At 39.9% G+C, this 13,263-nt stretch overlaps 1 protein-coding gene across 2 annotated transcripts in view; it reads left to right on the forward strand.

The window, feature by feature from the left end:
• The window catches only part of fyco1a (FYVE and coiled-coil domain autophagy adaptor 1a), a 33,650-nt gene extending 21,966 nt beyond the window's left edge, over positions 1-11,684 (forward strand). For both annotated transcript variants that reach the window (XM_013135071.4, XM_013135072.4), the window contains exons 15-18: positions 550-642; positions 2,033-2,243; positions 3,874-3,983; positions 8,210-11,684. In XM_013135071.4, the coding sequence (XP_012990525.2) occupies positions 550-642; positions 2,033-2,243; positions 3,874-3,983; positions 8,210-8,282 (487 nt within the window). In that variant the 3' untranslated portion in view covers positions 8,283-11,684. The remainder of the gene's footprint in view (positions 1-549; positions 643-2,032; positions 2,244-3,873; positions 3,984-8,209) is intronic.
• The last annotated feature ends 1,579 nt before the right edge of the window (positions 11,685-13,263 follow it).

Raw genomic sequence — 13,263 nt, forward strand, 5'->3', positions numbered from 1 at the left:
TCCACATTTGTATAGACATTCTGTCTTAGCATCATCATAATATTACTCTGGGGACACTAGCTGACACTATGGGGGCTGGCCCATTTGTTCTCAGTTGAGCCTAGTTGCGGGAGAGGGGGTTGGCAGAATTCCATCTAGATGGCTCGGTTGGTTTTGGTGTTGCACCTGAAGGCCGCTCAGTCAGACTCAAGCAAGGCGGAGATCATTTATATACAGCTCCGGAAAAAATTGAGAGACCACTGCACCTTTTTCTTTCCTTTCCAGAAAAGCTGAGAAGGAAAGTTTTGAGGGAGGAACAGAGGCGTTCAATTTACAGTGGTCTCTTAAATTTAACCCTTCTGTTCCTCACTCAAAACCTTCCTTTTCAACTTTTTTGGAACGGAAACGAAAAATGCAGTGATCTCTTAATTTCTTTCAGTAAAAGCAAAACATATATACCAGTATAAGGAGCAGTTTTTGGATGATCCCATAGTGTGATTCAGACGGAAGATAGAGTAGATATGCAGCCACTAGGCCACATGTGGTTAAAACTGCCTTTTGACCCTGCAGAAGCACAGGAGACATGACCCCAGAGGACCCGGATGAGAATGTGCCCACTGTGCAGGACGCAGAGATCGCCCTTCTCAAGTCTGGAGAAGTCACGTGAGTCTGTTCTTGCCCGTGAACTAACAAACACATTCACCCTGAGGTTGCGGACTTGAAACCAGTTCACCTTGCCATAATTCATCAGCAGCTACCATTGTTAGTGGAAATACTAACCATAGGGAACTATCGATATATCGGACCATAGATGCATCAGCGATATTGCCTTTTCTAGTCCATAGGCCTTCGGCCCTGATCTATCTGGATATCCGATAGTCTCTCTATAAAGCAAATCTTAGTGCACCCTCTATTGTTGACACTGCAGTGTTGTCTTAAGTAACGGCAATCAGGATGTCTGCTTTAGCTTTGAAAATCATCAGCAAGCAGCCAGCAAACTTGAAGCTAGCTCATTCTCTACTCTCTGCACTAAGTTAACGTTTCTGGATTGAGAAATGGATGATTTGCCAGAGTGACCAAAGACGAATGAATGATTTTAGATTCCGTCTCTCACAGTTGAAGTGTACCTATGATAAAAATTACAGACCTCTACATGCTTTGTAAGTTGGAAAACCTGCAAAATCGGCAGTGTATCAAATACTTGTTCTCCCCACTGTTTTTTTAAAATCACTAATAACTTTCCTGGACAAGTAAGCTAACTAGCTAAGTAGTTACAGTAGCTAGCTAGTGCGGGGACCTGGCACATATTATTAGCTACGATAACTAACCCACCTATTTTAATAAGTGGTATTAACTAGCTGACTAATCTTGTTAGAGAAAGGTGGTGCAAACTAGCAGTGTTCTGTTTTCAATTAACCTGGCATTAGTTAGCGTTAACAAGCTTTGCTTGCTGGTTTACTGTAGCTAGCTAGTTTGGGCTTCTCAATGATCACCCCTTGAAACACTTGTTTTGCAAAGTTTGCGACTACCAGTTTTACTAGTGGCTTTTTTAAGGTTAAAGTAATTCAACACTGCAGACATTATGGTTGTCATTATGTTCACATGACAAAGCCTGCATGTTTTTTGTCTGCTCGTGATCTACAACTCACGCACATTACATTGGGGCTATGTATGGAAATAAGAAAGAGTGACGATAGTTGTATAAAAAAGAAAGCTGCTGGTATGTGTTTGTATATGTTCTCACTATGGGCAGATTCAGTCATCTGGACAGAAACATTGATGTTTCATCTTTCTTTCTTTTTTATCCTCTACCGTAGCTAGTTCACAGCAGTCAACGATTGTATAACGTTTAGAAGAAAATAGAGTAAGAAATATTTTTTCTTTTTTGAGTCACAGCCTCACTAAAGTATTGTGATCTGCCCTGAAATATCCATACAGTTTGTTCTCTAATTCTATTACAGGTATTCGAGGCACCACCTCCTGGCCTATATCTGTCTATTACAAGGCTGAAATCAAGTCAATAACATTGATTACTATGTGTGGTTGTTTCCAGGCTGGTTGTCCCTCTCAGCATGGATGATATTTCTCAGTTTGGTGACAGATCCCGGGAGCTCTTTGTCAAGTCCAGTTGCTACAGCGTGATCACCATTGCGGTGGTTGACTGTGGCCCCACTGTAAGTTGGGTGTTCTCCTCAGAGCCCAAGAGCATCGCGTTCAGTGTTGTGTACCGCGAGAACACCAACGTCACCGTGGGACAATCCAAGGTAGGACTACTGGGGTCTGATTGTTTCACCTGGCTGATGAATGTTCTAACTGCAGGTTGCTATGGGTGAGATCAGGGCCAGCCCTAGGCATAAGTGACATAAGCCACTGATTAGGGTCCCCCAACCATTAGGGCCCCCAGACTGGTAGTGAGCCCTGGACCTCTAGGGCAGAGGGGGCCCCCAAATCAAATTTTGCTTAGGTCCCCAAATGGCTAGGGCCGACACTGGGTGAGATAATCTGCTAAATGACTGGAGAGATAACGTCCTGCTGTCAAACGTGAGGATGCGCAGACCATTTTGTAATTGATGTGTTAAGTTCGTCTTCATGGAAATTGACAAGGAAAACCAAATATCCACAGAATGTCAGTTATAAAATTAACTTGCACTCGGGTTGTGAGTAGGTTTTCGTTTTATATTTGGTCAACCAGCTTTCAAACATGAATATATATTTTTTTATATAGATATTACAGTGTTTACTTTACATTAGACAGTGTATGGAAATCTATGATCTCACGTTTGCTATTATTTAGGTGGTCTTGAGAAAACGATCACAGCTCTTAGTGAGTCCGATGGCAGAGAGAGGGGGTGCAGCTTTTCCATTTCACAACAGAACACAGTTTATCTTCTCTTGTCCAATAAAAATTCTGTACTTTGGGATACGGTATTTTATTAAACCAAAATAATTTGTCCTGTATAATTGATATGAAACACTACGATATCACTATTACTGCAGATCCGTAGACCGTCCCCATGTCAATAACTCCAAAAAGAAGAACGCACTGTGTTTGAAGCAAAAAGTGGAAGTATGGTAGAAACGGGAAACACATTACAGTATGTGGAAATTCACTAACCAAAGTGGAGGAAACATCCGTTACCTGACTTGACAATAAAAAAATATATATAGGTGAAAGTGGTATTGCTTTGTTTGCTTGCTGTTTTAAGGTGTCACTGCTGTAGGTTATGAGAATGAATCATTTTACAATGGTTCTGTAAAAGTGGAGGGTATTTGCTTTCTTTCCACTTTGTGGTTTTGTGACTCAAACGTGTGAAATAATTTATTTACACACTGTGTGGGTGATTGCCTTCTAGTCTCAGCCATGCAGTTGTTTATGTACAGCCCTATAGATAATGGCGTAGGGATGGATGGATTTGTTTTCCCGACTTGGAGATGGGGGGCGGGGTTCCCTATTGATATTCACCCACCCATCGCCACTGTTTCACAAGACACTTCAGTGAAATGCTTCTGAATAGATGTGGTTTCCTGTGGGTGCTCATGTTGATTTGACTCATAATTCTAGCTAATGAGTGGTTTAAAGTTTTCTTTTTCCGCGGTTTATGTAAAATCTTTTGACTGTTATTTTACCTGGTAAGTATGCCAAGTATAGATTCTTATTTACACTCTTCACATAATTTTTTGGGTTAAGTATTTTTGTTTAGCTCAGCTTAAAATACAAAACTGAAGAGTGTGGCCTTTTTTTTCACCCCTAAAAAGAACTGTAAATAATATATAATGTGTCGGCATAGACTAGGATGTCAAACTCAAATCCGTTGAGGTCTGAGTGTGTGCTGGTGTTTGCTCTTCCTTTTTGGCTCAGGACACTAAGAAAATATTTTAATGCTTCCCTGTCAGGTGCTGATCCCTCTGACCCGATGCAACTCCCACAGAGAGACCATTCAAGGCCAGCTGAAAGTCCGGAACCCTGGTATCTACACACTCATCTTTGACAACTCTTTCTCAAGGTAGTGAATGATACCATGAGCACCCCTGTTGTGTAGAGAGGAATATTATAATTTTCACTGCAAATTTTCACCTTATTATAGGAAAACACTCCTGTTTTCAGCTGTTCTCACTCAAAACCCTTCGTTGCTCACGCTAAAACTTTACGTCTCATAGCATTTGAGTATGTGAAAGTACAGTGAGGGAAAATATTATTTGATCCCCTGCTGATTTTGTACGTTTGACCACTGACAAAGAAATTATCAGTCTAAAGTTAGTGGTAGGTTTATTTGAACAGTGAGAGACAGAATAACAAACAAAAAATCCAGAAAAAAACGCATGTCAAAAATGTTATAAATTGGTTTTTAATGAGGGTAATAAGTATTTCATCCCCTCTTAAAGGGAGTGCTCCTAATCTCAGCTTGTTACCTGTATACAAGACACCTGTCCACAGAAACAATCAATCAGATTCCAAACTGTCCACCGTGGCCAAGAACAAAGAGCTGTCCAAGGATGTCAGGGACAAGATTGTAGACCCGCACAAGACTGGAATGGGCTACAAGACCATCGCCAAGCAGCTTGGTGAGAAGGTGACCATAGTTGGTGTGATTATTCGCAAATAGAAGAAACACTAAATAATTGTCAATCTCCCTCGGTCTGGGGCTCCATGCAAGATCTCACCTCGTGGAGTTGCAATGATCATGAGAACGGTGAGGAATCAGCCCTGAACTACACGGGAGGATCTTGTCAATGATTTCAAGGCAGCTGGGACAGTAGTCACCTAGAAAACAATTGGTAACAAGCTAGGCTGTGAAGGACTGAAATCCTGCAGCACCCGCAAGGTCCCCCTGCTCAAGAAAGCACAGGTACAGGCCCGTCTGAAGTTTGCCAATGAACATCTGAATGATTCAGAGGAGAACTGGATGAAAGTGTTGTGGTCAGATAAGACCAAAATCAAGCTCTTTGGCATCAACTCAACTCGCCGTGTTTGGAGGAGGAGGAATGCTCCCTATTACCCCAAAAACACTGTCAAACATGGAGGTGAAAACATTATGCTTTGGGGGTGCTTTTCTGCTAAGGGGACAGGACAACTTCACCGCATCAAAGGGACGATGGACGGGGGCATGTACCGTCAAATCTTGGGTGAGAACCTCCTTCCCTCAGCCAGGGCATTGAAAATGGGTCGTGGATGGGTATTCCAGCATGACAATGACCCAAAACACACGGCCAAGGCAACAAAGGAGTGGCTCAAGAAGAAGCACATTATGGTCCTGGAGTGGCCTAGCCAGTCTCCAGACCTTAATCCCATAGAAAATCTGTGGAGGGAGCTGAAGGTTTGAGTTGCCAAATGTCAGCCTCGAAACCTTAATGACTTGGAGAAGATCTGCAAAGAGGAGTGGGACAAAATCCCTCCTGAGATGTGTGCAAACCTGGTGGCCAACTACAAGAAACGTCTGACCTCTGTGATTGCCAACAAGGGTTTTGCCAACATTTTTGACATGTGTTTTTCTGGATATTTATTTTGTTATCCTGTCTCTCACTGTTCAAATAAACCTACCATTAAAATTATAGACTGATCATTTCTTTAGCAGTGGTCAAACACATAAAATCAGCAGGGGATCAAATAATTTTTTCCCTCACTGTGTGTGAGGACCTCCATCTTATCAGTTCAAATAGGCTACATGTTGTAAGCTGTTCATTTCAAACGATTTACTGTAACACGGCAAGGCTAAACAGAACAGGAAACTAAACATAACATGCCACAATGACCGACAAACCGACAGGGAACCTGGGAGACTAAATAGGGAAGTGATAAGGAGACAACAAGACCCAGGTGGGAAGCCTTAACTACAGCAGATACAGGTGAAATGAATAAACACAAGAAGAAAAAAAAACACTGAAAATAGAAACCGTGAACATAGAAATATAACAACCAGTATGGCGCTGGACATGCCTGGGTGTTACACTGCTTCCTGTTCCAAGTGGAGACGTTCTGATTCTGCTGAGACATGGTAGACACTGTGTACATTTTGCCGACACAGCTGGAAGATTTGTTCCTACATTCCCCGATTCTTTCTAAATATTATCAGGGAGGTTTCCTAGCGTAGTCAGTATCTCTACACGGAGCTGTAGCCGAAGCACTTCGTTCAGGGTGAGTGCTGTTGCTCCTTTTCTCCTGGCACAAGGCTGGGCCATTAAGTGCACAAGAATACATTTGAAAGGTGTTTTATCCCTGCTACAGTAAGTTCATTGCAGCAGATTGTTTTGTTCTCTATAAATACCGATGAATGCATTGTTAGCCTAATTTATAGACTGCCTAAATTATCTCCAAAATAAGCCTGGTTATAAATCAGCTTTTGGTCCTCCTGTTCTGTAGTGTTTCATGAGTTTCTTTGTGAGCGTATTTAGCTAACTCAATGGCAGCTTTGTCAAGGAGCTGCGCAGCACATGCATTTCCTACAAATGCATGCGGGGCCAAACGTACCCTGACCACCTGAAGTGAGCGGTCCTGAATTGGTAATGGAGCTTTTCTGAGTCACAGCCTTCTGGGTTGCTGTGATATCACTCCTAGCTCCAGTCAAATTGGGCCCGCAATCCTCCACTTGCATGGTCTGCCCCTGAAGTACAGTGGGGAGAACAAGTATTTGATACACTGCCGATTTTGCAGGTTTTCCCACTTACAAAGCATGTAGAAGTCTTAGGTACTCTTCAACTGTGAGTGACGGAACCAGAAAATCACATTGTATGATTTTTAAGTAATTTATTAGCATTTTATTGCATGACGTAAATATTTGATACATCAGAAAAGCAGAATTTAATATTTGGTGCAGAAACCTTTGTTTGAGATCATACGTTTCCTGTAGTTCTTGACCAGGTTTGCACACACTGCAGCAGGGATTTTGGCCCACTCCTCCATACAGACCTTCTCCAGATCCTTCAGGTTTCGGGGCTGTCGCTGGGCATTATGGACTTTCCGCTCCCTCCAAAGATTTTCTATTGGGTTCAGGTCTGGAGACTGGCTAGGCCACTCCAGGACCTTGAGATGCTTCTTACGGAGCCACTCCTTAGTTGCCCTGGCTGTGTGTTTCGGGTCGTTGTCATGCTGGAAGACCCAGCCACAACCCATCTTCAATGCTCTTACTGAGGGAAGAAGGTTGTGGGCCAAGATCTCGCGATACATGGCCCCATCCATCCTCCCCTCAATACGGTGCAGTCGTCCTGTCCCCTTTGCAGAAAAGCATCCCCAAAGAATGATGTTTCCACCTCCATGCTTCACGGTTGGGATGGTGTTCTTGGGGTTGTACTTATCCTTCTTCTTCCTCCAAACACGGCGAGTGGAGTTTAGACCAAAAAGCTCTATTTTTGTCTCATCAGACCACATGACCTTCTCCCATTCCTCCTCTGGATCATCCAGATGGTCATTGGCAAACTTCAGACGGGCCTGGACATGTGCTGGCTTGAGCAGGGGGACCTTGCGTGTGCTGCAGGAATTTAATCCATGACAGCGTAGTGTGTTACTAATGGTTTTCTTTGAGACTGTTGTCCTGCCGTGTAGTTCTGGGCTGATCCCTCACCTTCCTCGTGATCATTGATGCCCCACGAGGTGAGATCTTGCATGGAGCCCCAGACCGAGGGAGATTGACCGTCATCTTGAACTTTTCTAATAATTGCGCCAACAGTTGTTGCCTTCTCACCAAGCTGCTTGCCTATTGTCCTGTAGCCCATCCCAGCCTTGTGCATGTCTACAATTTTATCCCTGATGTCCTTACACAGCTCTCTGGTCTTGGCCATTGTGGAGAGGTTGGAGTCTGTTTGATTGAGTGTGTAGACAGGTGTTTTTTATACAGGTAACGAGTTCAAACAGGTGCAGTTAATACAGGTAATGAGTGGAGAACAGGAGGGCTTCCTAAAAAAAAACGAACAGGTCTGTGAGAGCCAGAATTCTTACTGGTTGGTAGGTGATCAAATACTTATGTCTTAATTATTTAAAAATCATACAATGTGATTTTCTGGATTTTTTATTCGGTCCCTCACAGTTGAAGTGTACCTATGATAAAAAAGACAGACCTCTACATGCTTTGTAAGTAGGAAAACCTGCAAAATCGGCAGTGTATCAAATACTTGTTCTCCCCACTGTACATGGAAGTCCTGCTCACTATGAACTAATGATTTGCTGTATTGCTTATGATTACAAAGACTTTATGTTGAATAGTTTATACTGTTCTCTTTCTTCATTAAATCCTCACAGGTTCATCTCAAAGAAGGTCCTGTATCACTTGACAATTGAGAAGCCAATAATTTACGATGGAAGTGATTCGTAAGCCTGCATAATGGATTATGAGGGTAAAAGTTATAGGTATCCACAGTGTAAATTGTCTTTTACCAGTAGTTAAAACAACAAACAGGAATGTATTTGTTTTGGGATGACCCATCATGTATTTTAGTCCAAGTTCTGTATTTGTAGGATAACTACATTTTTAACACTAGTGTTTTCTTTTTTTGAAGGGAGTTGGTTTGGTTATGTTAGTTTAACTACTGGTTATGTTAGGTTAACGATTGGTTGTGTTAGGTTAACTAAAGACTACAGATCAGGTGGAATGTTTTGACCTAATGGACTGTGATTATGTATGACAAACACAGGAAGACCAGTAATTCCAAAAACAAATCTCAAAAACTTCTGAGGAGCTCAAATGGTAACCTTACCAACTACACTGTGATCTTGTTAAACACAGATGAGGTGATTGTACACACTACATACGATTACAACATCTTTATAAAATGTTCTCTAATGGCCCATCGCTTTGTCCACAAGTGAGGTGACCATTACTGAGCAGCTTGGTACATTTTAACAACCAAATGCTGTAGGCAATACTCTATATAATATCATCAGATTTATGATCAAGAGGGGGGAGATTACTGTTAGAAAAACAAGTATAGCTACCCTACAAAGTGTTCAAAGGAAAATTTGACTTTACGGTTGTCTCTATTGCTGTCTGACTGAAAGGAAGTGAGGACTTAAGTCACCAGGCAGTAATTCATGGGATTGAAAGCTTTGCAACCAATTTCTTGTCAGTGGGAGATTTTGAAGTTTAATCTGTAAGTGAATTGAACTCAGACTCAAGGGTTGTACCATAAAAGAGCTTTCTCTTCAATCATTGGTAGACTTTCTACTTGTTCTGTGTTTTCTTTTTTTAGATGACTGCCATCTGATGTTGTTTAAAGAAATTAATTTGAAAATAATTTTGTTGCAAAAGACAATGTTTAATTACTCATGGATACAGTCTGTAGCTTATGGTTAACAGAATGTTATTTACTTCCCATTTTGGGCTGAATGTGTAATATGTGGTTTGTATGTGCATGATTCATAAGTAGAATCACTATCATACCTCAGTCAGTCATGATCCTCCAAGTTTCAAAGCAAATGGTTTTAAAAGCATAATCGGCATGACACACTATTTCGGGGACACCTTTTGTCTGGACTTTTACAACCAGCGGGCAGAAGTCTTAAACTGAATTTTTTATGTATTTGTTATTAACTGTCACAGTAATATTATTGCATTATTCCAGGGTTTGTATTATATTACGACACATGGTTACAATTTTTGGGAGTCCCGAATTCTGTCCGAAGATGTTCTATAGCTACTAATACTATCAACACAATTTCATCTAACTATCTGTTGATAAGCAACTGGTTGCTAAGTTTAGGTTTCAGATTTGGTGTAGATTAACATTTAGGGTAAGGGATAGGATAAAGGTTTGGGTAAGGGATAGGATAAAGGTTTGGGTAAGGGATAGGATAAAGGTTTGGGTAAGGGATAGGATAAAGGTTTGGGTAAGGGTTAGGATAAAGGTTAGGGTAAGGGTTAACCTAACTAGGGTTAGTAGATAGTTAAAATGTTACTGATAGTAGATAATCTGTAGAGCATCAACAGGCATGCTTGTTACCCATCATACTATCAAATAACATGATACATTTCATCCACTAACAAAACAACTACCAAGTGCCAAAATTTTGCCTATAGGACTTTTTGGATTACACATGAATTGCCCTGTGTAAATTAAAACTTAAGAATCAATATTGCTCATTGTTTAAAAGAAAATAGCATTTTAAATGTCTTTTGCATTACCAAGTCTTGCTATAATAATGTTTACTAAGACTGCTATCTACAAAATGTCCACTTTCATGTTTAGGTTATCTTCAAGGAATGATGCACAACCATTTCATCCAATGCATAATGCTGGTTACCATGACAAGTATATGTTTGCGAACCAAAATATAATGCAATATACAACCATTTAGTTTTTTACTGAGTTACAGTTCATGTAAGAGAATCAATCAAAAATGAATTTATTAGGCCTTAATTTATGGGTTTCACATGACAGAAGTAAGTCTTTTGTGTATATGGAAGATGAAATCTTGGACCAACATTTTACAAGTTTATTTGTATCTATAGTTATTCCAATATATTTTGGGATAATATGGAATTGTGCATAAACAATTGAGCAGACCAACAATATGAAGTGAAGTGTACCTATGATAAAAATGACAGACCTCTACATGCTTTGTAAGTGGGAAAACCTGCAAAATCGGCAGTTTATCAAATACTTGTTCTCCCCACTGTAGATGCACTGTGTGGTGTTGGTTCGATGGTTAATGAGCTGAAATTTGAAGTCCCAGAAAATTTCCATACACACATTTTAGAGGCATTTCTTGTCATGTGAACTGTAAATCAGTAAAATCTTTGAATTAGTTGCATGTTGGGTTTATAATTTTATTAACATTAAGGAAAATGAGATGTTATGTTTTATTGTAAGGTATTTTAGCATGGTGTTACAGCCCTGTCTATTAGATGTGTAGGATTGCTGTTTGTTGTTCATATATAAGGGTCCTGATGTATTAGAATTGTATGCTGTCAGGTTTTCCATTGGTACTAACCTTTATATTCATCCCCTTTTTTCCCCTGGCATTTTCATGCTTTGTTTGACAGGAAAGTGGTAAAAGATTTTTTGCTGAAGGCAGTGGTCTGGATTCAAACCCGGGCTGCAGCAGTAAATGCGCATCAGAGGCAGCCTTTTATTTCTCGATTTAGTCTCTAGTATAGCGATGAAATCGTAGTCATGCCACTCTTTTTATGATACTGAATATTCTTAGTGATCTGCATTTTTCATTAATGAAGGATGCTCCTGGGTGAAGTTTCCCTATGGATCAGGTCTGGGATCAGCTTCCCCATCTCTAATCCTATAGGGAAATGCAATACTGGCACACAGTCCGATTCTAAGGGTTACTTCACCTTAACAGTGATGATAAAGAAGGGCTACACCTGGTGCTGTTTTGTAGAGAATTGTTTTCCTATTTTTATAAGGAACATCTTTGTATTTTATGAGTGATCTAAATTTGTGCAATTTGTATAGGAATCCTCATATTTTCTCTAAAGTTTTGCACTTTTGGAAACAAGAGCAATATTAATAATTTACCAAGTCAAAAGAATTAGTATTTTGAAAGTATTTTAAATCATGTTTGTTCTTATGGTGTTTTTAAAAGAGATTGTTCTTGACAATATCCCATGTATCTTTGATTAACAGACTAAGTGCTTTGTTGAGTCTGCAACTGTCATGTAATCTCAGTGAAATGCACAGGAATCGGTTCTCTATCTATGCAATCACTGTTCCAATGATTACTATGCATGTGAAGTTCAACATTAAAATAAAGGTTGTAAATGATGTCCCTTTCTTCTACGTACCAACCCCTCACATCTGATGCTTAGGTCAATAGACCAGTATATTATTATATAATTAGAGGACAGATCCTATTTATTTGAAGGAGAACAATTTTAGATCCATGTAAAACCCATTTTTAGGTATTGCTTATTGTTCTAAGTAGTCTTTTGTATAGTGGTTTTCAGTGTCTCCATTTCAATATGGTTTCTGAGGACACTGCAATGAATCAACTTTTTTTTACATTACCTCTTGGTCACAAGGTACTTCTACAGATACCCAGCCTAAAACTCCAAAGAGCCGGCAACAACAATAAACACAGTGCCTAGACTAAACTACCTAGTAAGGTTGAAACCTAGAGAGAGGTTTTTATTTTTCCCCCTCGAAGGTTTCAGTTTGTTTTTCATTTGAATTGTTCACATTATAGGTCACATTAAAAGTGGAAACATTTCTGACATGATTTATCTTTGTCTCATTCTCATTGAATTTTCAGGGTTGCCAGAGAGAAAAACATTGCAATTGTCTAATCTTAAAGTAACAAAAGCTTGGATTATCTTTTCTGCATGATTTAATCTACAAAACATTTAAAATGTTTAGGAGGAAAAGCCTGCTCTTGAAATATATTCAATATGTTCATCAAAATAAATTCCAGAGTAACACTGAGGTCCCTCACCAGTGTTTGGGAGGAGACTGTACAACCAAGGGTAATAGTGTGATCTACAGGCAAATATCCTTCTTTATGGAGACCTTAAATTAGAATTTCCTTTTTTTTCCTTTTTCTAAAACACTGGTTTGCAGTGTAGGCAATTTTGGGGGTGTTGACATGATTCATTGAAATGTGTCATTTTGTATTGTCTACATAGCAGTCAAAAAAATCTGTCTGGATGTCATCACTAATATATAGTGAACAGAGCCTCGAACAGAGCCTTGAGGAACAGCAAATCATATGCCTACCTGTGATTTGTCAGGACAGACCTTCCACACAAACTGAAGGCAGGAACATATTCCTGTAGACTAGTATGGGTTTTTTTACGCTCCAATGGAAGGAGATGATCAATGGTGTTGAAGGCAAACTAAGGTCAGGAAATATTAGGCCAGACACAGAGCCTTGGTCTAACACTGTAAAAAAGGTAATTTGCCACCTTCACAAGTACAATCTCAGTCCTATAATTGGGTCTAAAATTATTTTTAATCAAATTTGTCTTTAGGAAGGTCAGTAAATTGCTTAGAAACATCTTTTTGTTTAACGTTGTTAGTGGAAAGGGAGATTTATTATTGGCCGATAATTTCATTCTTCCAAATTGAGGTTTGGATTTAAAACAACAGGCTTTATTACTGACAACTTTATGGAGTGTCCTACACGTCCAGAGGATAGGCAGCCAATGTATTATGTTCACCAAAATGTATACTGGTTGTAAAAGATTTATGGTACCCAGATTATGTGATGTTTTAAAATGAATGTAAAAAAGTGTTGTTTTTAATTTCAAGCTTGAATCCTTCCATGGTCCCCAATTATTATCTTCACCCTTTCCTAATTACGCATACCCCGCTTGAAGAACAATGCTATTGTATCGGGGCGAAAATGCG

Source organism: Esox lucius, chromosome 8, assembly GCF_011004845.1.
Source record: "Esox lucius isolate fEsoLuc1 chromosome 8, fEsoLuc1.pri, whole genome shotgun sequence".
Taxonomy (NCBI): Eukaryota; Metazoa; Chordata; class Actinopteri; order Esociformes; family Esocidae; genus Esox; species Esox lucius.